Source organism: Sturnus vulgaris, chromosome 9 (genome assembly GCF_052056855.1).
Source record: "Sturnus vulgaris isolate bStuVul1 chromosome 9, bStuVul1.hap1, whole genome shotgun sequence".
NCBI lineage: Eukaryota > Metazoa > Chordata > Aves > Passeriformes > Sturnidae > Sturnus > Sturnus vulgaris.
The window spans coordinates 19,563,309-19,585,821 of NC_142251.1; the positions used below are offsets into that span (position 1 = coordinate 19,563,309).

The 22,513-nt window shown below is 36.4% G+C and overlaps 1 protein-coding gene across 4 annotated transcripts in view; it reads left to right on the forward strand.

The window, feature by feature from the left end:
- LOC106858469 (putative oxidoreductase ZK1290.5) overlaps positions 1 to 22,513 on the forward strand; it is a 44,352-nt gene that overhangs the window by 7,024 nt on the left and 14,815 nt on the right. For 3 of the 4 annotated variants that reach the window (XR_015805441.1, XM_014885159.2, XM_088170065.1), the window contains exons 2-3: positions 5,962 to 6,210; positions 12,677 to 12,778. Coding sequence is in view for 3 of the 4 variants with exons in the window: in XM_014885159.2 (XP_014740645.1) it covers positions 5,962 to 6,210; positions 12,677 to 12,778 (351 nt within the window). In the remaining variant the exon portion in view is untranslated. The remainder of the gene's footprint in view (positions 1 to 5,961; positions 6,211 to 12,676; positions 12,779 to 22,513) is intronic. The other variant, XM_088170066.1, reaches the window with a different exon arrangement.

The window sequence follows — 22,513 nt, forward strand, 5'->3', positions numbered from 1 at the left end:
CACGGTGGTGGGAAAGTGTGGAGTGAAAGAAAGGCTTCAAGATTTGGCAGTCTGTCTGTAAAGGCATTTAAATAAATGTGTGCTGCTGCTCTGCTTATGAAATTTCTACATGAATTACACATTCATAATTGCATTCCAAATGTACAGGTCTCTTTCCAGATTTTATTGATAGATTCTGCATAATTAAATGCAGACTACTACAGATGAATAATTTAAATAGCTGGCACTTTTCCAGTGGAAATCTCTTTACTGTTGCTGGAAAAAAAAAAGTATGTTTTTGGGGTGATAGTTATTTCTGCTGCTAGAAATCCATTGGTAAATTGGTGCCATGTCAGAGCAATAGCATCCCACTGGTATCAGATGCCACTTGCAGACTTTCTGGAATTGCTGTGAGACACAATCTGAGGAGTTACTCTTGCACCTACTCACTAAGGTTCTGAGGAGATAAATAGTGGGTCAGTGAGCAGAAATGTGTGGTCATTTTACAGTAGATGATCTGAATATCCTGTACAGTCAGAGCCTCTTTGGGATGGAGGGAATAGAGTGCTTCTGTCAACAATGGCTCGTTGCCATTTCTTCCTTCCTCTCAGGAAGAGAGAAAACCAGCAATTCTGGCTTCCCTTTCCCTGGATGCATAATAAACACGTAATGGCTCTCTCCTACCCTCTTGCCTTCAGGCAAGGCTGTATTCCTGTATTTTGTTTCTTGGTGCCTGTGTAGGCTTGCCTGAGTAGAATTGCAGAGTTTAAAATCATGCTTGCTTACTTTTTTTGCTCGTGTTACTGAATTCTATTAGTGTGTTCTGAGTCACACAGGGGAAAAACAGTCCCAGAGTGTCAGCTTTGCACTAAGTTAGTGTGAAGCTTAATTGATCATATTTATGATCCATTGCTTCAGAGATCATATTTAGCAGACAAACAATCAAACAAAAGAATGAGAAGCATTACCAAAGTAAAACTTACACACTAAAAAGCTTTAAGTAGTCATAATCCAAATAACTTTTACAGAGGCAAGAGAAACTTGCCTTAAATGACTGAGTTTTAGGTAAACCTGTGTGCTGCTTTCGTTCTGCCCAATTATAAACCTTTGATTATATAATGGGAGTCTGCTCAGTGTCTTTCAATTATTGTTGATGGTGTCCTACCAGTTTTTCCAGAAGCACATTGTCTCCATAGGCTCCATTCCCTCAGGAGTAGCTGCCCTATTTTATATACACATTGGGTGCCAGTCTTGTACTCTGAATAAAATATCCAAGTTACTTTGTAAAAGTAATTGTTATTAATTTGGATCTCTTACTTGAAATAGTCTCTAGCTGCCTTATGAAGATTGTAGAGTGTAGTGACTTCATGGTGAGGTTGACTTTGGTTTCACCTGCTGCAGGGGGAAGCTGTACACTCTAGAAAGAGAGAGGATCCCTGAATACTTTGTCATCAGATGCTGCATAGGATTTTCAGAGTAACTGACCCTGTTTAGATAAAACTATGCCAAATAGTTCACTATAGCAGTAAGAGCACTTGGGTTTTAGTGCAGTGGTAATAGAAAGTGTGACATTATTGGCTTGTCTGAGAGTAGCTGTAGGGATGGTGTTAGGGAACATAACAGAAAGAAGGGCTCCAGAAGAAAAGTTCATGGAGAAGGTCTTTCTGATCCTTTGTTTCTTGGCTAGGACAACTGTGATTTTTTTCCTTAATTTGAATAAAAGCATTTATTAAAATCGAATTATTTAACTGCTGCTGCTAATGGGGGTTCAGGTTCATGAATAATTCTGAAACTGTACTCGCTTTTTTTTGCCATTTAACAATCTGAGTCAGCTTGTCAGAGGATCATATGAATACAAAATCAGAAGGAGGATATAAGACAGACAGCAAGGACAGCAAGTAAGGATTGTCTGTCCTTGAGCCTTTCCACAGAAGAGGCATCTAGTTTTGTGAATGCATTAACAATTAACCTTGAAATGTGTTATATGTTCATTTGTATGGCCATTTTGTTTTATCATCACGTTTGCTCATAAGGTAGTTAGAAAATCAAACTATATAACACCAAAAAATTCAGTATATTCATAAGATGTTTTATATTGATGTAATATTGAAATAGTAGAAATAAAACTATTTCAAGCCTGGTATGGTATACAATACCATATATACACAAGGAGTGTGTTAAAGTTGAGAAAAGAATGTTTGAGCTTTTGCTTTTGAGAGTTTTAAAGTGATTACTTGGAGACAAAATCAGCAAGGAATGGTATTTTTACAGTTGTTTTCTTTGTCAACTCTTTAAATTCAGTAATGATGTCAGATCATTAATCTCTGATATGATCTCTAAATATTCTGGCTGGGGTTTCACCAGCAGGAACTTTCCTAATGTTATTCCACTGAATGCAAGTAGCCAAAATTATTAATGTCACTGGGCATTTTTATATATTCGAATGAATAATCATTTCACATTTCACAAAGAACATGACACTTCACCACAAAGGGAGAGAGAAAGCAGATCCTGGTTCTGTTTTGAAAAAACTGTGTTTTGGATCCCTCTCTGTAGTGCTACAGCTTTGTGAGGGAGAACAGAAAGTTTAATGAGGCTGAGAGCTGAGATTGTGCAGAAATCTGGGAGGGGGGATGGAGGGTGGTTTGTTACTTGTTTTACATATTTGGTGGGGCCAGGGGTGGAGATGTTGCTGATTTTCTGTTTTGGAGGGCTTAGGGGTGGTGTTGCTGATTGGCATGTTGGGAATTTTTTCCCCTGTAGCAGCTGCATTGTGAACAAAAGTCTGCTTTTCTAATAATCTTTGTGTCATTTTCTGGGTTGTCAGAGCATTTTCTCACTCCAGTTTTGATGATAGTGTTCTTCAGAGTACCAAGAAAGTGATGAGTAACTGTGACTAAATAACAATGTAACCAATTAAGCCTACTTTCCATGGATTTGTGTCCTCTGACCTATCCATATTTTCACTGCAGTATCCTTGTCCCTTACAGCCGCCAGTTTTTCACAAAATCCATCGGAATGTAATTGTCTTGCATGTCTTACAATCTGTCAAATTTGGCTTAGTTCAGCTAGTGAGGTAACAGTGCTCTTTCCCTGGGAAACAAGTTAAAATATCAGCTAAAAAATAGAAAGCTTTTCCAAACTTACTTATATTGGACATATTTTCTTGAAAGGAATTCCTATTTCTTATCGGCAACTCCTAGGGAAAAATGTATTAAATATTTTTAGAACTAGGAAGGGGATGGAAAGGGTACAGGTTCATACTGGTTTTAAAGGCATGATTGGATTCTGTCTTTGAATATATATATACAGTGTGAATTGCATCTCTGTTAGCAAAGGGGAATCCCAAACCTGTAAGAATATTAATGTGTTCAAATAGCATTGTTTGAATTTCTAATAGAGAAAGAATTAGAAAGTTCAGTCACTTCACTTTTGTCATCCTTCTGCATCTGTGGCTTGTAACTTCTTTAATCACATGTGTAAACACAAGAAAACTGTGGTTTCTAAAGTCTAGAAGTGTTATATTAGTAGCATAATTAACTTATCAACCTATTGTTCATTATTAAGTTGGTTTGCAAAGTGGTAATATTAAATAATTGTTGATTTATTTTTTATTACTGTGTAGTGCACTAGGACTGTTGCAGTTCATTTTTAGGCATAGAAATTGAGATAATTTTCTCCAGACTGATCTTGCTGTCTTTATTTCTTGTGTAATGAGTGTGCATGCCATCACTGAATGGAGAGCAATAACAAAATTATTCTGATTTTTCATTCTTAAACACTCTCTCCCTTTAACTTAAAGGGTTAAATTAAAAAAAAAAGAAAAAAAGTTGTTTGTCCTAAATGTTCTTACTGAAATTCATTATGCATGAAAAGAGTCCGAGTCCATTTGCAAGACCTCTAAATGAACTCCATTCATTCTGTGCTTAGAAATGTCCATTCAGCCAGAAACAGACACAATGGTTACAACCTCATTTATTTTGCACCAGTACCAGCATATTAAAAGTGAAGGGTTTGTTGTGAAGAAGTATAGTAATTTTTCTGTGCTAGTTATATAATTCTGTAATAAAATTCCTTTAGGATTCGAATAATGTAAAATTGCATATATATTCTTTGCCCATAGTTGTAATGTAGTAGCATTGTAGTCATCTAAAATTCTTAAACATTCATGAGGATTTTGAAATAACTATTTTGAAAACAAAGTTGACTTAGCTGAAGTTATTTTGATGTAAAACAAGTTATAGAGACATTTATTTCTGGTTGGCTCAGAAATTAAGCCAATTAGTAATCATAATCAGTGCCTGTGGAAAAAAAATATTGAAAGTTTTGTCTTCTAGAACATTAAAACTTTGTTTATGATTGGAAAGTAAATTACTTATGATATGCCTGTCAAAATTGTAGGAGTGTAATATTATAGTTTCATCACTTTAAAATCCATGAAGATAAGTCAAGAATTCACTCCTGCACATTTTGTTGGCCTCAAATGTAAAGTGGAAATTGTCCTTTTGTGATCAGCAGGATGTTGTGATTCTGATGTGTATGGGTGGGAGATCAGACCATGTCATATCTTAGTTTAAATACTTTGAGCAAGACTCACTGGCTTTCCTTCTAAGATCAGGAATGAGTAAAAATGATAAGCATTTAGGAAAACCTGGTTCTCCTTCCATGCAAGTTGGACTTTTCTGAATTCTCCTATTTGATGTATGTTGTTCCAAACATATGAAAGTCCTGCATCCTCCTCTGGGTGTTGTCACCTGTTTGGGGTCAGAGGCTGTGAGGTGTGTGAGTGTGGTGCTTCCAGTGGTGGCCTTTTCTGTGCCATTTGCAGGGGTAATTTCACAGTGTGAGGCAGTGTTTGGGGTAGGAATAAATACCATGCTTGGAGGGAAAGAGAAGGGTAAGAGCAGGTACAAATTGCACTTTAAATAACTCTTTAACCTGGACTCCCTTATTCATTTATTTAGTTTCAGCAGGGTCTGAAGCCCTGCTGCTGTGGCCTGTGCAGGGCCATGTCTCAAGCTGGTGACAGAGCCATTTTGTGCTGCCTGTGGTTTATGGCATGAGGGCTTTTAAGTACAAATCATCAGCTTGGAAGGAGGTGACTTTGGGAGCTGAGTGGAACTGGCTGAGCATTTCCTCCAACAAACTGTAGAAAATACTGTTTGTGGGAAGTGTGTGAAGTGAGGGTGAATGGGTGAGGGGCTCATGGCAGGAAAAACAACTAACAGGAAAGGGTAAGTAGCAACATCATCCTCCTTGCTCTCAACCAGTTCTTTATCTGAAGTCCTCCTGCTGGTTGCTTTTCCTGCTGAGTCTCCTCCTCCTTCCGTCCCCTTGACATGCAAAATACATATCCAGTGAATCCCCACACAATGACAGTAACAGGATTTTGTTACTGAAACTCCCTGCATGCCCATTCTGTAACTCTTTTGTAGGATTCTGTTGTTTTGGTTACTGCTGAATTTGACATTATGTGACTGGCACCCGTGCTGTGGCCCAGCCTGGGACTGTGCAATGCAATAATGATTTCAAACTACCAGGTGTTCAACAGAGTAAAGGTTTCAGGATGTGCTTTTTCAAAGTAAATGCTTTTAAAGTTGTTCAGGTTTTTGGGTTTTAAAATATATTTTCATCTGTAAATGTTATGCTTCTGTATGAAAATTAAGAGACATGTGCTGATTTTCTAAAGTATGTATTTTCTCTTTGAGGATTTTCAGCCTAGCTCCTTGAATCACTTCTTTACTGTTAAATGCTGTTATTTGATTTTGATGGAGTTGCTTCTGATCACCACCAACTTCTCCCACTTCATGTATTTTCCAAGCCTAAACATCAGTTAGTTCCCATTTCTTTACTATTAGGAAATGAAAGTTAAATAAGAAGGTTTTGTGACAATAGAAAAAAAAAAGGGAAAATTGAAAACAATGATAAAATATGCCGCTATAATTCACTGCTGACAATTCACTTCTCCTTTCGTGTGTTTAGGTACTTCCCACCGGGGTGGCTATTGCCATGCTGCAGTGGTCCATGCCCTGCAGAAATGTGGCATTCGTCACATTGACACAGCAAAAAGATATGGCTGTGAATCCCTCCTCCAAAGGGCCATCAGAGACAGTGGTGTGAAGAGAGAGGACCTCTGGATAACTACCAAACTGTGGCACAGTGATTATGGCTATGAAAACACAAAAAAGGCCTGCTTGGAGTCATGTGAAAGACTTGGTGTTGAATATCTTGGTATGAATCTTTACATATAGCTCATTTATTGTGCTTTCCATGGGAGTATTTGCAAAGATTAATGAATTGTAAAGCAAAAAAAATATCTAGTACAGATGGGTCACATAAACCAAAATCTGCCTTTATTTACACATTGTCAAGTTTCTTGTTCTGTTTGTTCTCCATGAAGTTCACATGGGTACAGTTGAGAGTAGAGAGTTTTTTCTTCTTGCAAATGTTTTGTAAAGCTATTTTTTATTGTTAAATTACTTGAGGAACAACTACATCAGTTTTCTATATTTTGCTAAAAACACCCAAAACCTACAAAACAAGGATTCATAAACTTTGCAATAATAGGTTGGTAACAGGGTGACAAAGATGCCTGGTTTCTTCTGTGATCTATTTTCTTTTTCTCAGAGAATGGGGGTCCTTTCTAAAACTTACTTTGTACTTACTTTTAACTTTTTAAAATTCTGAATGCTGCCTTTGGTTTGATTGAATATTCTTTGGAGAAAATGTTAGAAGTATCTACAAGAATTTAGAAAACTGAAATTAAAGCTTGACTAACACTGCATTTGTAAATTCACGCTGATCATAAACTCCTGTTGTCAAAGATGTGATATTGTTACTCCCCTATTAGACAGGCAGAGTTGCAGTAATGATGCCAATTAATTCTTTGCAACATGGTCATGGGAGAGGAGATACCTGAAAATAAACATGATATTTGCTTATTTTATCAATAAAACAAGTCAGTGAGGAAGTGAATTTGCTGAATTAATAATGTATAGTATTAATGGCAGCTGTGTGCTGTATTCACTGCTTTTTTTTTTGCTTGAGCACTTTACAAGGTGTAAAGGGAAAAGCTTGTATCTGTTAAAGACAGAGATAACTTGTATGCACATCTTTGGCTCCATTCTTTCTAGAAATGTATCCCTTAACTTCCTCCACAGGTACAGAATAATGGAAAATTACTTAAAATTTCTTTTTTGTTTGTCCTGTACAAATGCAGGTCACTGAAATGAGACGTTCATAAACAAAGTTTCAAGCCTTGACTTTCTTCTTTAAACTGAGAAATAACACTGTTCCTCCTCTCTGTTTTCTGCTTGTTATATTTTGTGTTTGCTTTCTTTTTTCTTCTGCTTGCTCTGGCACTGGTGCTGAATGTTGATGAGAGGAAAACTTGACTCACTTCCAAGAAGTCATTTGCAGTGATTCCTTCTAGTACTGTAAGTTGTTCTTATTATCTCAGGTAGTAGATTGGACTAGATGCTCACACAAATACTGAGTTTCTGCTAAGCAGACATGCCTGAAAGAAGAAAAAGAATATCTGAGAACAGCTAATGCTGTCACCATGTGAGAGAATCCTTGGAATGGCATAAACAGAACTTGTTTGTCAGATGTGTTCAGAGCTAAGACTTGTGCACATGTTACTAAGACCAGTTTAGGAATGTTACAGCTGCCTGCACAGTCAGTCTCCATACTAGATTTTTCCTCATTTTTTATATTTTTGTTTTGGCTCTTTAATACCCTCAGCTATCTTCTCTCCTTCTTCACCTTTCTTCCACTGATGTGGAGATGTCTCAAAAACTTATAAATCTGTTCTTGAACCACTTAGTAGTCTGCCATAGTGACCTAAATCAGTGGTGACCAGAATAAATCAGAATTCCCTGATTTCATGATATGGTATCAAATAAGTATGTGAGGGTTCACATCTTCTGTAAAGATACATAGTTCATAAAGCAAACTTAAAGATCCTAAATAATATATCTGTGATGTTAGAGCTTTATGTTGGAAAGAAGGTTAGTAATTCAGAAGAGTGCACAAAGAAAAAGCTACAGGAGCTCTGGCAGCTAAATATGCAGCTAAGGTCTTTGTTCATGTTAATTTTCTTGAGGGTCCTTATGAGTTACCCAGTCCATCCATAAAGACTGAATTAGAAACCTAAGAAATAATCTAACAGGAATTAATAAATCTGTGCATTATCAGTACATGGAATGCCAACTGTTGAAAGCAGTCAGAGCTTATTAAGAGAAAAACTGCTCCATGTAAAATACTTGTTTTGAAGCCTTTTCAATGAACCCTTTTCAGACAAATGGTACTAGGAGAGCAATGTTCCAGGATTTTTATTTGAGCTGGTAGATTATATATCCATGACATGATGGAAATTTGTATTATTTGTGGGCAGTGGTTGTAACAGATACTCTGCTCCTTGCATTTTCTAAATGTGATCCTCAACTAGCAGTCACAGTAAACCAATATGGAATGGCAGCAGATTTTACAGGTTTGGCAGCAGCAGAATACATTCCTTGGGATTTAGATCCAACCTCTAAAGTAACTTCTTGAATGCTGGTTTGTGGGTTACCAAATTCATAAAAAATTTTATTTTCTTTTTGACTCTTTCGAGTTTGTCCCATTCAGGCAAATCTGGTCTATCACAAATCCCCAATGTCATCTAGACTAATGCACTATCAGCATCTTCACTGTGACAGATGAACCACATGAAATTAGTGTATTATGATAATTCAGATCCTGTATTGCTTCAAAACACTTTGTAGATTGTTTCACACCGATCCTTGTTCAATAGAAGGAACAAACCAAAAAGGATTGAGTGAGAAAGAAAAATGCATCATATCAATGTTAAATACAGTGACTGTTGAGAAAAGCAAGGAAATATGATTCCCAGCGTTAAGACAGCTGGGAAACATTGCAGAATATACTTTTGCTTTAGGCTTGATAGAAGGCTGGGCTTGTTATTCATACAACTAAGTTTGTTTTAGTCAAATTCGTCTTTAAAAAATATTGTATTAGGGATTTGAATAGAATTGCAAACCTTTATTTCCACTATAAGATCATGTTGTCTTTTAAACGCATAAAATGGCCCTGTACTTTTCAGTTAAGAGGAAGTGTGTTGATTGTAGGTGCTGCAACCACTAAGAAGCAAGAAGCAATTCTATTTTAGAAGTCTGTGTGAAAGCAACTCAAGTGTTAGTTTTAGTTTTCCTGCATTAGTGTGCATTGACATTTAATGACCTTCAGGCCTCTGCTCACTGCTGAACCATTTCAGCCTGACTGTCTGCAAAGGATGTTTTAAAAAGCTGTTAAATACAAAACCGGATTGTGAATGTTTGGAGGTTTTTTCCTTCTTTCTCAAGTGCATCCTGATACTGTGAATCAAGGTGGATTTTTTTTATTTAAGATTATTTTAAAAAAATTCATTGTTGGAAGGCATCTCAAGATATTGATTAATCTTTCCTGTGCTACAGGGCACAACTTCATTCTGAACAAAAATGTAGTCTGTTCTTAAAAGCCTCCAGTGATAAAGTTATATATATCTTGATTGCTAAAACTTCAAGCTATTTCAATCAATGATTTAAAGCTAATTTCTTGCCTCCCAAAGGAATTTAAGAGTGTTTGTGTTCTCACACTACCCCAGGAGGGAAAATATTTTAAGCAAAGGAAAATGTGTATGTGGGTGTAGGGTGTGAATGTGTATACAAATAAAGATGAAATAATAAACCCTGGTTTGTGAGGTGCTGGTTGTTTTTATTGGCCTGCAGGTATGATGGAAAGTTTTCTAACAGCTGCAGTAGAAGTAAGGTCCTGGCTGTGCTGGGGTGCTTTACCCATGACTGCCAGAAGGACTGTTCTACTCTTTGTCTATGAGATAAGGCACCTTTGCCCCACATCTTTCATGAACACTTCTTGCAGTCAGGAAGACTGTACTTGGGGATCCAGCAGATGCTTTCTACCTCTAAATGCCAATATATTTTTATTTCAATGAAATTTATTTTTCTGAATTGAAATAAACATAATGAGATGATATGGGCATGGTATACCTGGTAACAAAACCTTTTTAAAATAAAGGACCAACATCTTGTTTGCATCAGAGGCCTCAGACACTAATTCAGAGGAGGGGGATGTATTTTTCAGATGTCCAAGGCCGGAGATCTTTCAGTTATCAAATCTCTTACAAGACTTTATTTGGAGAGTGTTTCAGTTTCCTGAGCTGAGTACAATGCATCTGTGTCTGTGGAAATCCATGATGTAACTATTTCTGTGAGCATTTGCAAACTGTGGTGTCTAACTGAATAGTCAGGCTTTTGGAGAAGTAAGTGGTGGTGAAATTCTGCTGAAGTTTGATTATTTTTGCTAGATGACATTTTTCTGCATAGTTAAGCAGTTCTTATTAGTCTGGTCTGGAGAACATGGCAAGGAACAATTAAAAATACAGAATTCTTCCATTTTTCTGTGAGGTAGGCATCAGATACCAGTAACTTACACCTACTTATATATGACACTTGCTTTATACAAGCAGAAAAGTTTGAATACAAACATGGCAGTCTATGCAGTAAGTAGCCCCAGTAGCATATATAATTTCGGATCAAAATGAACACTTGATATTAGCAATTCCTAATACTAATCTTTTGGGTTTATGTCTAATATAAATCAGTGGAAATTTTATTAGCAACAGAATGTGAGTAGTTCTGAGGTTTGAACATAACCTCACCAAATGCTTTAGTCAATATCCCAATACAAGTTTTCATCTAAATGTCACAGAATTGATATTTATTCCAATACTATGTATTGGTGGTATTTATTTTCAATAAATACAACTTCGTTTCTCAGAGAAATTAATAAAGAAGTAATGATAGACTGGTGATTAATAAGACTGCATGTGGAATTGGAAATGGATTTTATGGATTAAAGGACAAAGAGTGAGCAACTCTCTCCTTACATGTGATACAAAAACGATGCTGCAGATGATTATATATGAGTGATTATTGGCTTGCCTGAGCTATTGTGTTTAAAAGTCTAAGAGTTTAAAATTGTATTTAAATGGGTTATTGATATCAGGAAGTGCAAATGTAGATTGTGGATTTTGTGACACATCCAAAAGGTTTTCCTTGCTACATCTCTAATGTGTTTTACTGTATAGAATTCTGTACTGTTCTAATTTGATTCTTAGGGTAAGTAAAGTATTTACTTGTTGCAATGATTACCAAAATTGAAGCTGGTGTATTATAATGAATTTCATGTTACATTTTCATCTTAAATCAAGGTTGAATTTGTATTTTTAGAGGGGAAAAGCTAATATGCCAGCCCATGGATACAGTAATCATTAGTGTAGTCCTTAATTTGTGAATAAAATTAATTTTTTTTCCTTCCCCCCCATTTTTTCATAATTCCCAAAGCAGAGGATCTGTATTTTCACAAAGAAGTGCTGTAAATGAACGATGTGATGTATTCAAAGAACAAAACACTTTTCTCATTGCAAACAAGTTGGGTTTTAAAAAATTTCTTAACTCTATTTGAACTGCCAGAAAAGGAATATTGTAAAACACAAAGAAAATGGTACACATCTCGGTCATCTATTTATTTTCTTTTCCTGTTTTTCATCAGACTAATATATGCAGCAAAGGCCAAAACCTGTTTGACTAGGATACCTGCAGATACCTGTTTAATCTGCAATCAGAATTTGAATAGAAATGTAATTGTTTTCCAAGTATCTCTAAATTTCTTCTTCAGAATGTCTAGCAATGTCTACAAACATGTAAAGGAGTTATAGATCTGTCATTTTAAAAATTTAAATCTGATTTGGAACTCTTGTGTCCAGTACATGTACATTTCTCAGTTAATGTTGGCAGTGCTTCGTTTTTCCATGGAAGAATAGTTTTCTCTTGCAGGAAGTCAGCACACAAAGAGCCTCCTCACAAGGGGCAGTGGAGGGCCAGCACTGGTCCCTGCTCTCTGGTGACCAGTGACCCAAGGGACAGCATGGAGCAGTGTCAGGAAGGGTTTAGGCTGGATGTTAGGGAAAGGTTATTTGATTCTATGATAATTTCATCAGCACTAAATCTTATTTTTCGTTTGAAATTGTGGTAACATTCTAAAAAATGTAATAAAGCATCATTTTGTTCCCTTAATATATATTTTTTTAATTCTTAAAAAAACCCACAAAGGCTGACATGAAACTACCAAAAGTCTGCATAAAGAATGTGCTCTAGTTTCCAGCAGAAATTCATAAGTGGAAGTATTCTTTAGAAAGGAAAAAGATAGACCCACTGCTGAGGTGGTATAAAATATCTGCAGAAGTGTCAACCATATTTATCTCCCATGAAATGGAAGATTTGCAGCACTTAATAAGTAGTAGTCCACTCATAATTCCAGTGACCAAAATCCTTTTGATTTAAATAGCGCTTGTTATGTGTGGAAAGTTTATTAAATCATATGTAACCATGAAATTCTGATTACAGTGGCCTACATGTATCGAACATGTGCAAGTTCTGCTACCCTTAGCTGTTAATGTGATGTTATAGAATCCATTCATTGCAACTCACATCCAGTAATAATCACTGAGTAGTAATTGGAACTATTATGATGATAATATGGTAGAGACCTCTGGGGAGGGAAAATGCTGTCTCATGTGGTTTGATATATTTATTTTTTGGACTCTTTAGTAAGCAGTCATGTTGTGTTTCCTTTTTAGATCTTTATTTGATTCACTGGCCTGATGCACAAATTCCAGGTAAAAGTAATCGAGAGGTCCGAGCTGAAACCTGGAGAGCGATGGAAGAGCTCTATGAGAAAGGTGCTGTAATACCAAAGCCTACCTTAGAAGAAGGAATTCTAGTATGCTTTGGGATTGGGAAACTCACAGTGAGAGGTGTTCAAAAACTTAATTTGAACTGGATGCTCATATTTCAGTGGCGTTTGGGTGTGTAAGTTCTGAAAATCTCTTTGAAAATTGCAGCATTAGCAATTTAGTCCTTCTTGTAAATAATATGTTGTCAGATTCTATCCATGAGATTTAAATGGTGTGCATACTTTCTTGAGGAAATCTACTGATTAATTGAAATCTCTATTCCACCACATAACAACTTTGAACACTACAGAACATCTTTGTAGTAACCTCCTCTTTAAGTATAAATCATGCCAAGATTTGTCTTTAGATTTTTTAATAATTGTATGAGGTTTTTCCAATTTATCATATGTTGTGCCATTTTATAACTGCATTTATGTTTTAAAAGTTAATAAAATGGCTAGATCAGGAACAAATACTCAACTGCAGATTCTTTGGACTAATTTTTAGGAAGAATTTTGAAAGAATATTGCTACTCTCTCAAGTTCAGATGACTCACTTTGATTTTTGGTACACAGCAAACGTCAGTTTATGTTCATAGCTATAGGAAGAATAGACTGTAGATTTAGGAGGAGGATTTTGCTCCTGAAGTATATAGAATTATTAGAAATGATGTGAGAGAAGATCCTGTTGTACAGTTCTTGGGTCATGTGGACCATCCTGTTTACAGCTTCAGAGAAGTTCCACAAGTGAGGAGAAGACTTCTTGGATAAAGTGATATCCACTGACCCAGAGCTCCTGAAATAGTGATTGTTGCAGGAGAGTTGTACAAAGGCAGTTAAAGCCTATGTGTCACCAGCTTTACCAGAGCCTCTTACACTTCAGTCCTTTGTTTCCTTTTGCTGTGCCTCTGCAAACACAGAAGTAAATTATCTTTGATACATCTTTTGTTCTTTTTACACTGAGCAGGAGGGAAGTTGCTAAAAGTGTTTTCTGCCACTTAAGACATTACAACATTCAGTTTTTAAAGAAGTGCTTCACTGACCTAGTATTTCAAACATGAATAACACATCCAAAGACAGATTATTCCACAATGCATTTCATCCTTCCACTGTGAAGGTTTTTTCTGATGATTATTTAAGTTACTGCATGCCATTTGTGCCTAGATATGCCATCCTAATTTGCTGCAAACAGGTTGTATTTTCCACATTCTATTATTATTCCTATCCTATGGGATTTATTCTGCTTTTGCTTGCATCTTTGTGATCTTTTCTGTCTTATAGGATCTTTCTTTCTCTGTATCTTCCTAGTGGAAAAGACTATGAGTAATTCAGTGGTCTTTTAATAAGTCGGTGGAAGTATTATTGCTGTTCTCACAGAGGGGAAAATTGCTTTTGATCTTTGTCACTATGCCTGATACCTCTTAAAGACATCTCATGCTAGATTTATTTTTCCTGTGGTTGCATTTCTTCCATATTTTTTTTTAATTTGCATGTTGCTACTCTCAGTCTTTTTCTGAATTTAAGCATCCTGTAGACTCATGATTCATTTAGCTGAGGATAAATTTTCCAGCTCTGGTTGTCGAAATTACCTCATATCATTTACAAGGGAAGGAAAATGTAATGGTCTGGTTGAGTCAAGTGCCTTAGAACTTTAACTTCCACACTTTTGCTTTAGGGGTACAGACACTGGATGTCCTGACCATAACTATGTGTTCCTGAAATGACACGCAGATGTTAACCACTCTGGAGTTGGAAATGCAGTGATTCCTGAGCAAAATGTTAAATAATTTGTTTGCATGGTTAACCACTAGATTTTCCACTGAAGATTAAACACTTGCTACATATCTTTGTGACTTGCTATGTGTTATGTGAGCAACATGGTAGCATTGGTTTGAACCGAATGTAGGATTTGGTCAAAATCCTTACTTGAGGAAAAGAATAAAATCTTCATTGATTAGGGGAAGAAATTACAAGTTCTATGAACAAGGGAGTCCTTTGTCTTCTCTGAACTTGACATTAGTTCAGGTAGTCATTGGTTCATGTTTGGAATTCTGTAATTCTGTTTGTCTGTTTGTTGGGATTTCTTTGGGGAAAATGTTTATTCTGTAAAAAAATTATAAACGAAATTCTTACATTCAGTGATTGACATTTTAAACAAATAATTTGCTTCTGGAGTGGATTAACAAAGGTAATACTGAAATGATTCAACTTGGTAGTTCGTTTAGCAGCTAGCTGTGTCCATCCTGAAGAGCATCTGAAAGTGCAGAGACTGTAACCACTGTCCTCTGTAGAAAGCAAATTGGTGTTGTGGAACTGTCTGCAAGAGTCGTGCAAGATGGTTACAAGATGTCAGTATTGACCTAAGTCTTTGATCTGGCTGAAGTTACCAAGAATTTCTCAATCACTTCTCTGTATTCACAGATAGTTTGAATGCAGGTATTTGTAAATCTCATTCTTCAATTTAAATCCAGGTTAATATTTATTATGCAAAATTCCACCTACCTGGGACAGGAAACATTATTTTCAAATAATGTAAATTATTCATTATCTATTATTATTATCAATTATACTAGAAGGGGAGTAAAAAACCTGTTAGTACTCAAGACTGTAAAAGTCTTTAAAGGAGTTTTTTTGAAAGATTATATTAACTTTTAGATCACATTGGTCAAAAGCTGACACAAGAAGAATACCAACTCCATCCACATTCGTCAGAGTTATTAAAATAAATATTTTAGGAAGCAGAAAACTTGCATAAAGAATAAAACAAAACATACTACTGAGTCTGATTTTCATAAACTCTCAAGTACTCCTGGCTGTAGAGGATTTATTGTTGCAGGTTTGTTGCTATTTGAAGGCAGCAGGTGCCAATGAACTTGGTGTGGAATTGGTAGATGTGCTTTCATTGAGATGTGTGGGCATCCTTAAGTTTACTGTTTCTTAATCCATAGCTGCTTAGTAATGCTTCTTATATGTACTGCTAATGCAGGTTTGGAGTTGAGCTGTAACATCGAATATTATCATAAATAGAAAGTGGTAGGATGAGAGAGATCCTTTGCTATCACTGAAAAATCCCCTCTCTGGCTTGCCACTGTTTTTGTATTTCATCAAAAGGGATTTATGAAAGACTCTGAAAGACTCTTTTGTCCTGATGTGATGTGAACTGGTTACAAACGATTTAAAATGAGAATCTGGGTAGTGTTTGTTGGGGATCTGGTTACCCTCTCCAGCTGATTGCTCACCATACTGAAGTTTTGGGCTGCACTGCTTGGATCCAATGTACTTTGGAAACTTAAAGGAATGTGGTTACTGCCCCAAGGCTGGAGTCTCAGGAGCACTTGAAAGAAGGTTGCATGTTTTAGCACTCTCCCCTGTGCTTGGATCCATTGTTCAACTGCCTAAGGCAACTGAGCAGCTATCTCAAGATCACACTTCAGGTTAAAAACAATTTCCCAGAATCCTGAGGAGTACCATGACACATATGAGAGCATGCCCAAAAACACTCCTAGGGATTCTAAAGCTAGTGTTGTCTTTTACTGTAACACTATGACATACTACATTAATGATCTGTGTTAAAATAACACACCCTGGAAGTTTTACTTTCTTCGGGTGTTTTAATCCCCCTGAATTGCATCTGGAACATGGTCCTGTGTCTTTCTGGTTTGCCCTTGATCTAGACAGTCTTTGGCTGAACATACTCATCTTTTCTCCTGGCTAAATCCTTCAGTAGTTTCTTAGAGTCCATTAAATGTCCTACCAGCATCTTTCCCTCTTTAACCTGAAATTTGTATATTTATACCCTCTATCTTCTCTTTGCTACAAAGGCAAGATTATACTTTTAGTTTATATTTGTAGTATTCCTCTTGTATAGACAGAGCCAAGTAATTAAATTTTCTGGTTTCCTTTAACACCTTTCCAGGGAAAAATGTGATGCAGTTCTGGTCAGCAAAAGTAGATAGGTATTTATGGTGGTATCCAAACCTATAGCAGTTGTATTATTCCATACTATGAACCAAACAGACAAATTTTATGTACATTTCCCCAAATCATGCTGAAAGTATTAGAATGCTTATTTCTCATAGTGATGAATTACAACACTGCTTTTTTCATGAGACCTTCACATGCTGATTAAGAAAGAATTCAGTGCAGAGATTTCTGTTTTGTCTTACAGTCTGGTGTCTTCCATATGTCTTCAGATCCTGGGATTTGCATGCATTTAGGGCTGACCTTGCTTCCAGAGGGAATTGTGCAAGTCTTACAGTAGTTTGGTAGCTCAGCGATCAGAATTCTGCACCTGGTCTTGGTATTCAGCCCCAATGATCAGAAGATTTTTTTAATTAATTACCTCCTGAGGAGGTAAAGCATAGCTTTAATAAATAGTTTATTTAAATGCTATTAATTTTTTTTAAATTCTTGATATCTTCTCTGACTTATTAATCTGCTGCAGTTTGATTGGAGCTGTTTAACAGGAGCCAGATGACTCAGGTCACTGTCAGAGTGAAGACTCTACTGCAGTGCTGAGAGGTAGAGAATTCTACACCTGTGTCTTTGTTCAATAGCCTTCGTTTATGTCTTCCTTTAAAGAGTTATGGGATAAACAGTGCTGAGGGAAAAGGGAGAAAAAAATTCTAGAACTTGGTCAGTGAGACATTTGTGCATAATAACTGGTTATTTCTGTTGTAACAGCTGAAATCAACTAGAATACTTGTAATATCAAGGCTATGGTTTAAATTTTTGTGGTCTCAAAATTGTCCTTTTGTGGAATTATCTTCTCCAGTACTTCAGAACAGAGGCCAGGCTGCCTACAGAATCCTTTCCAAGATACATACATTGAGTCATATATTCCCTTGACAGCTGCAACATTCCTGTGTAGGCATTTGTCGGCTGGCAGATGAAAGCAGGGTGGCAAACTGCTCTGACATGGGGAATAGTCATTGTATATGCTCCCTGGTAATTGGGCTGTTCCTAGCAAAGTGACCCTTTCCATAAGCAGTGTCTTTGATGACCTTGATTTTGGCATTGTGGCTAGCCCATCATCTCAGCAAGTTTTTCATACACACATGCACATGATTACTTGTCCCTCTGTCTAAAAATGCTGGGAAGAATGAGGGCTTCCAGCCAGGGCTTTTGCCTGAAGTTGGCAAGAGTAGGACTCTGGTGGTTCTTGTGGGTTCAGATCCCACTAGAACTCGCTGCCATTTTACTAAAATTGTTTGCTTATCTTCTTAATGTTTAGCAGTGCAGCTTATGCTGACATGAAATATTCTTACTTGCGTCAGAATTCCTTGATGTGCCTTGACATATATTTTTGTTATGATTATGTGTGTGATTTGAAGAGAGTCTCATAAAGTAACAGAAATTGTTTCACCCCGTAATTAAAGCCATATAACTTTGTTCTTGGAAAAAAGTTGTATTTTTTAATTCCAAGTGAGAGAAGATATCTAATCAACCGTAATATTCTTACCATCTTCATTGTTGAGTGTAGACCAGTTCAGTCATGATATTTTCTTCCTCCATTTTCTATCTCTCTAAAAGTAGGAAGGGAAAAGGTTCAGTGAACCAAATACAGTTTTTGTGCAGGTGGCACAAATTTCTAGCTCATTCTTTACTCGGTGGTATATTCTGCTTTAAGTCTATATGATGAACGCCTGACAATTCAAACAGTTGTGTTACAGCTCCACAAAATGTTTGCCTCAAGTGTATTTATGGTGGTAGAAGTCATTTGTGAATATGTGTTCATAAGTAGCACTGAAGTTTTAATAAGCAAAAGCAAGTCACTTATTTGCCTAGAAAAGGTTCTTTGTCACGTGATAATATTCTGTCTTCATAGATGAGGAAATCTTGTGGGTTGTTAGTATGAGAAGCACAGTTCAGAGCTGTGTTTTCACAGGGAGGTGATTGGTGAGAGGTGGTTGGTGAGGCAGATTGGTAAGGATTTTGGTTTTGCACCACACCCTCTTCATCAGATAAGACAGCAATAAAGATGTGGAAGAAAAATGCTAACATAAAGATCATAAAGAAACCTTCATAATTTTAGTATCTTATTTGAAAATAAGATATTACCATAGAAAAAGTTCTTTTGGTCCAGATGTAAAAGTGAGAATGAATCTAAATTTGCATTAATGTCTGTGCTCATTTGTTTTGCTCATTTTTCTTTCTTTATGTCAAGGATTTAATGGGTAATTCTAAGTGTAAAAATAATCCTTCAGAATACTTTGTTTCATGACTTATTGTAGTGTATGGTTTATACCTTTTCTGCTAGTGAGTCCTTTTTGTCAAAACTGTAAATAATCAAGCTAAGCAAGAAGATTTAAAGCAAATGTTCAGAGTTGTCTACCATACAGATTTGCCAAGAGGTCCCAGTGTAAATACAAGAACTCTTGTGAAGAAGGCAATGTTGAAATGTATTTCAAAGGAAAGTCCTTGTCCAAAATAACTTTTTTTTCCCCAATAAATAATATACATGATTTGTGGAAAAGGCATAATTTATCTGTTTTGCATATGTTGAGATAAAGCCTTAAGTTCTTAACTATTTTAAATCAGTATTGATTTATTAACATCAGTTAGATTGCTGTTATTCATACCACTTGAGAATCTTTATCTTCTCTGATATGGAAGTCCAAAAAGTATTCCAGTTCAGGAAATTGTGCCATCATAGTTATGGGGGGAACAAACTATTTAGAATCTTACTATGTGCTGTCTGTAGTATCTCCAAAGTGCTACTTCTCGGGGTACATACTCTGGGCAGTGAGTAGGTAGCTGAGTTGCTGATAATTTTGATCACATTTTCACATCACAGTGTGTGATGGCATTATTGAATTAAGGTATGGTGGGATTGATTTTGTTCCATGTAATAGATTGGGTTTTTTAATCTAGTCTGGTTTGTAATGTCAACTATAAGGATAAAAATATGTCAACGTAACTAAAATAACATTGCAGGGTCAGAGACAATGTGCATTAAGCCAGCACTGTGCTGCATTATGCTATTTAGTTTGCCATTTAACGGTTGTGGAAACTGACTACTTGTAATGAGTTTTCAGTCAGGAAATTAACAATTGGACTTCTGCCTGCTCTCCTGTTGTCCTCATGGTTTATCGTGGTTCACAGGTGAGTGTAGCAGGAGTAAAGGTCACAGAGTTGCAGACAAGCACCTGTACTGTGGCAGTGAATAGGCTAAAAAAGAAACCCTTTGGAGGAGGAAATACAATTTGTGTATTTGCAGTTTTGCCACAGTCTTTCTGTGTGTCTCAGAGAGGGACACTTAGCCTTCTGGTGTGTGTGTGTTTTAGCCTGTGCTGTGGGAACCCATGTTATTTCACAGATTTAGAAGTTAATTCCTCATTGATTCTAAGAGTAGTCTGCTTTATTTATCAAGGCTTTGGCTTTCAGTCTGCATGCGGGGCACTCTCAGCCCACAGCTTTGATTTAGCAAGTTATGCTGAAATCAAATCTTGTACGGTTTCTGTGAGTAGTGAAATTTACACCCAGCTTGCGTATCACAGAGAATGTGGACCTTTCCAACCTGTGCAACCTTTGTTAATAAAGATACAGTGACTGCAGCTGACCTCTTGAAAAGTAGATCCATTTGTGTTTTTATTCTGTGGCCTGAATAGAAGATACAACAGAATGGGCACTGTTCACTCGACGTGGGAATTCTCCCTTGCTCTGACTCATGTAGAGCAGCAGGGAGGGGGAGGAAAGTGGGCTCCACAAACCCGGTTTCCAGTTTTGTAATTTACAAAATCTTTTGGATCTGAACTTTGTGCATTTAATATTCCGGAGGGTATTTAGAAGTTTGATAAAAATCCGTAGTAGTGCTGGAGAAAGATAAGGCTCAGTATTGTACTGAAACAGTGTTGTGGTGCCAAGACAGTATATTTATGCTTTTCTGTTGCAAGACTAACAGTGCCCATCAAACTTTGTATGATTTGGTATTATACAGAGTAAAGATAAAAATACCCAGTCGTTCTCTAAGCTGCAATGCAAAATACTTTAAGCTTAATACTCAACTATATTGCAAACCAGTCCATTAACAGGATGTAGTGCTTCACAGTAGCTGGGAGAAATACAGTGTGGTGAAATTACCAGTGTGGTGGGGGCCAAGATTTTTTTGTGCAGAATAAAAAGATCCTTACTTTTTTTCCCCAGTATAATCAACTGTTATTTTTCCCATATGTTTTCTGATGTGTCTTGCAGAGTTTCATGATAGGCTTTCAAAGCTGGATGAAATTTTCTGTTCCAGCATTGTGGTCAGTCAGTTTTTAGCATGCATAAAAGAACCAGTGTTCCTGCTTTTTCTTTGAGCCTGTGGAGTCGCAAGGAATAGAACAAAGCCTCAGAAGATATAACAGGAGCCTTTGGGAGCTAATGGGGAATTGCAAACTCTTTGTTTATTGCACCTGGCAATTTCTCAAGATCTGCTTCATAGGGGCTAGACCAATCATTTCCTCAAAGAGATAAGGAGGATGCTTTCTCTCCCTGAGTCAAAGCTCTGTAAGTTTGTAAGTAAGGCAGTAAAAATGTATATTTAAGAGTACTTTCTAGAGGGATTATAGCTAATATATTGTGAACTTTTGTCTCAGGAAGCCTGAACTTCAGGACTAGTTCAAATGGTTAAGTTAAAAAGAAGTATGGACTTTAAAAAGACACCTACAATCACAACAGTTGTAACAACATGTATTGTGTCTGAATTGTCTGAAATGAGATTTTTAAGCATTCTAAACAGGTATTAAATTGGAAAAAAACAGAAGCCTGCCCCCATTCTCAAGAGCATTCTGGTGTTTTTGAGACCCATGGCAGGAGCTCTGGGGAACTTACCTCTGTTGGTGCTCCATGAGAGAGGAAATATAAGGAAATATGTCTCCTGCATCTCCCAGGTGGTTTCAAGGCAATGAGTCACGACCATTTTACACAAGTTTCTCATTATGCAGGTTTTTTATTTCTACTGTTGATATGATTTCATGGATCTTGTTTGATAGACATCGTCACAAGTGTCAGTCTGTCAGATAAGACCCAGGAGCTAAGCACACCTTCTGTTTCTTATCCATCTTAAGTCTTCATTCTTAGGAATTAATCCAGAAGATGTAAATGTGGAAATAATTCTGTATAATCTTCTTCTTAAAGGCAGTCTTTCTAACATTTAAACAATGCAGAGCAACTGTGTTAATCTTCCATCAGGCAAATGGAAGCATTTCTCTAGAGTAGAATCCATTGACTGATTGTTTAAATCTAAGCTCCATTTTCCAGTGTTTTGAATTCATGTTTCCACCATGCACTGAAATAAGATTTTTTAAATACAGTTAGATTGTGCAATTGTTTTACTATTTTTTTTGTGTTTTATATTGTAATTTAATGCTAAAGTCAAAACATTTTAAATGTCATATATTAAACTGTAACTATCTCCAAAGCAATGGAGTTGAAATGAAGAGCTCTAACTTCACCCAAACCAAGTATGTGTATTTAATGAAAGTGAAATATTTTAAGTGTATTCCCTTAAAAAAGAAGTTCCTTAAAAAAATTTCCCTTTAGAAAATACTGGTTCTATAAAAACATTGAAATTCTAATTATTTCTCTGTTTTCTGGGAAGATGTTTACTTTCTTGGTAGTTTTGAATTAAGCTTTCTCTGTGGGACATCACTCTGAAGACATGAATGCTAAAATACTTGTTTTAGTAGGAATGGCTCAGATGACTTTTAATGCAAAACATAACTGACCTGAAATTTCTTGATGGGAAATCTAACACTAA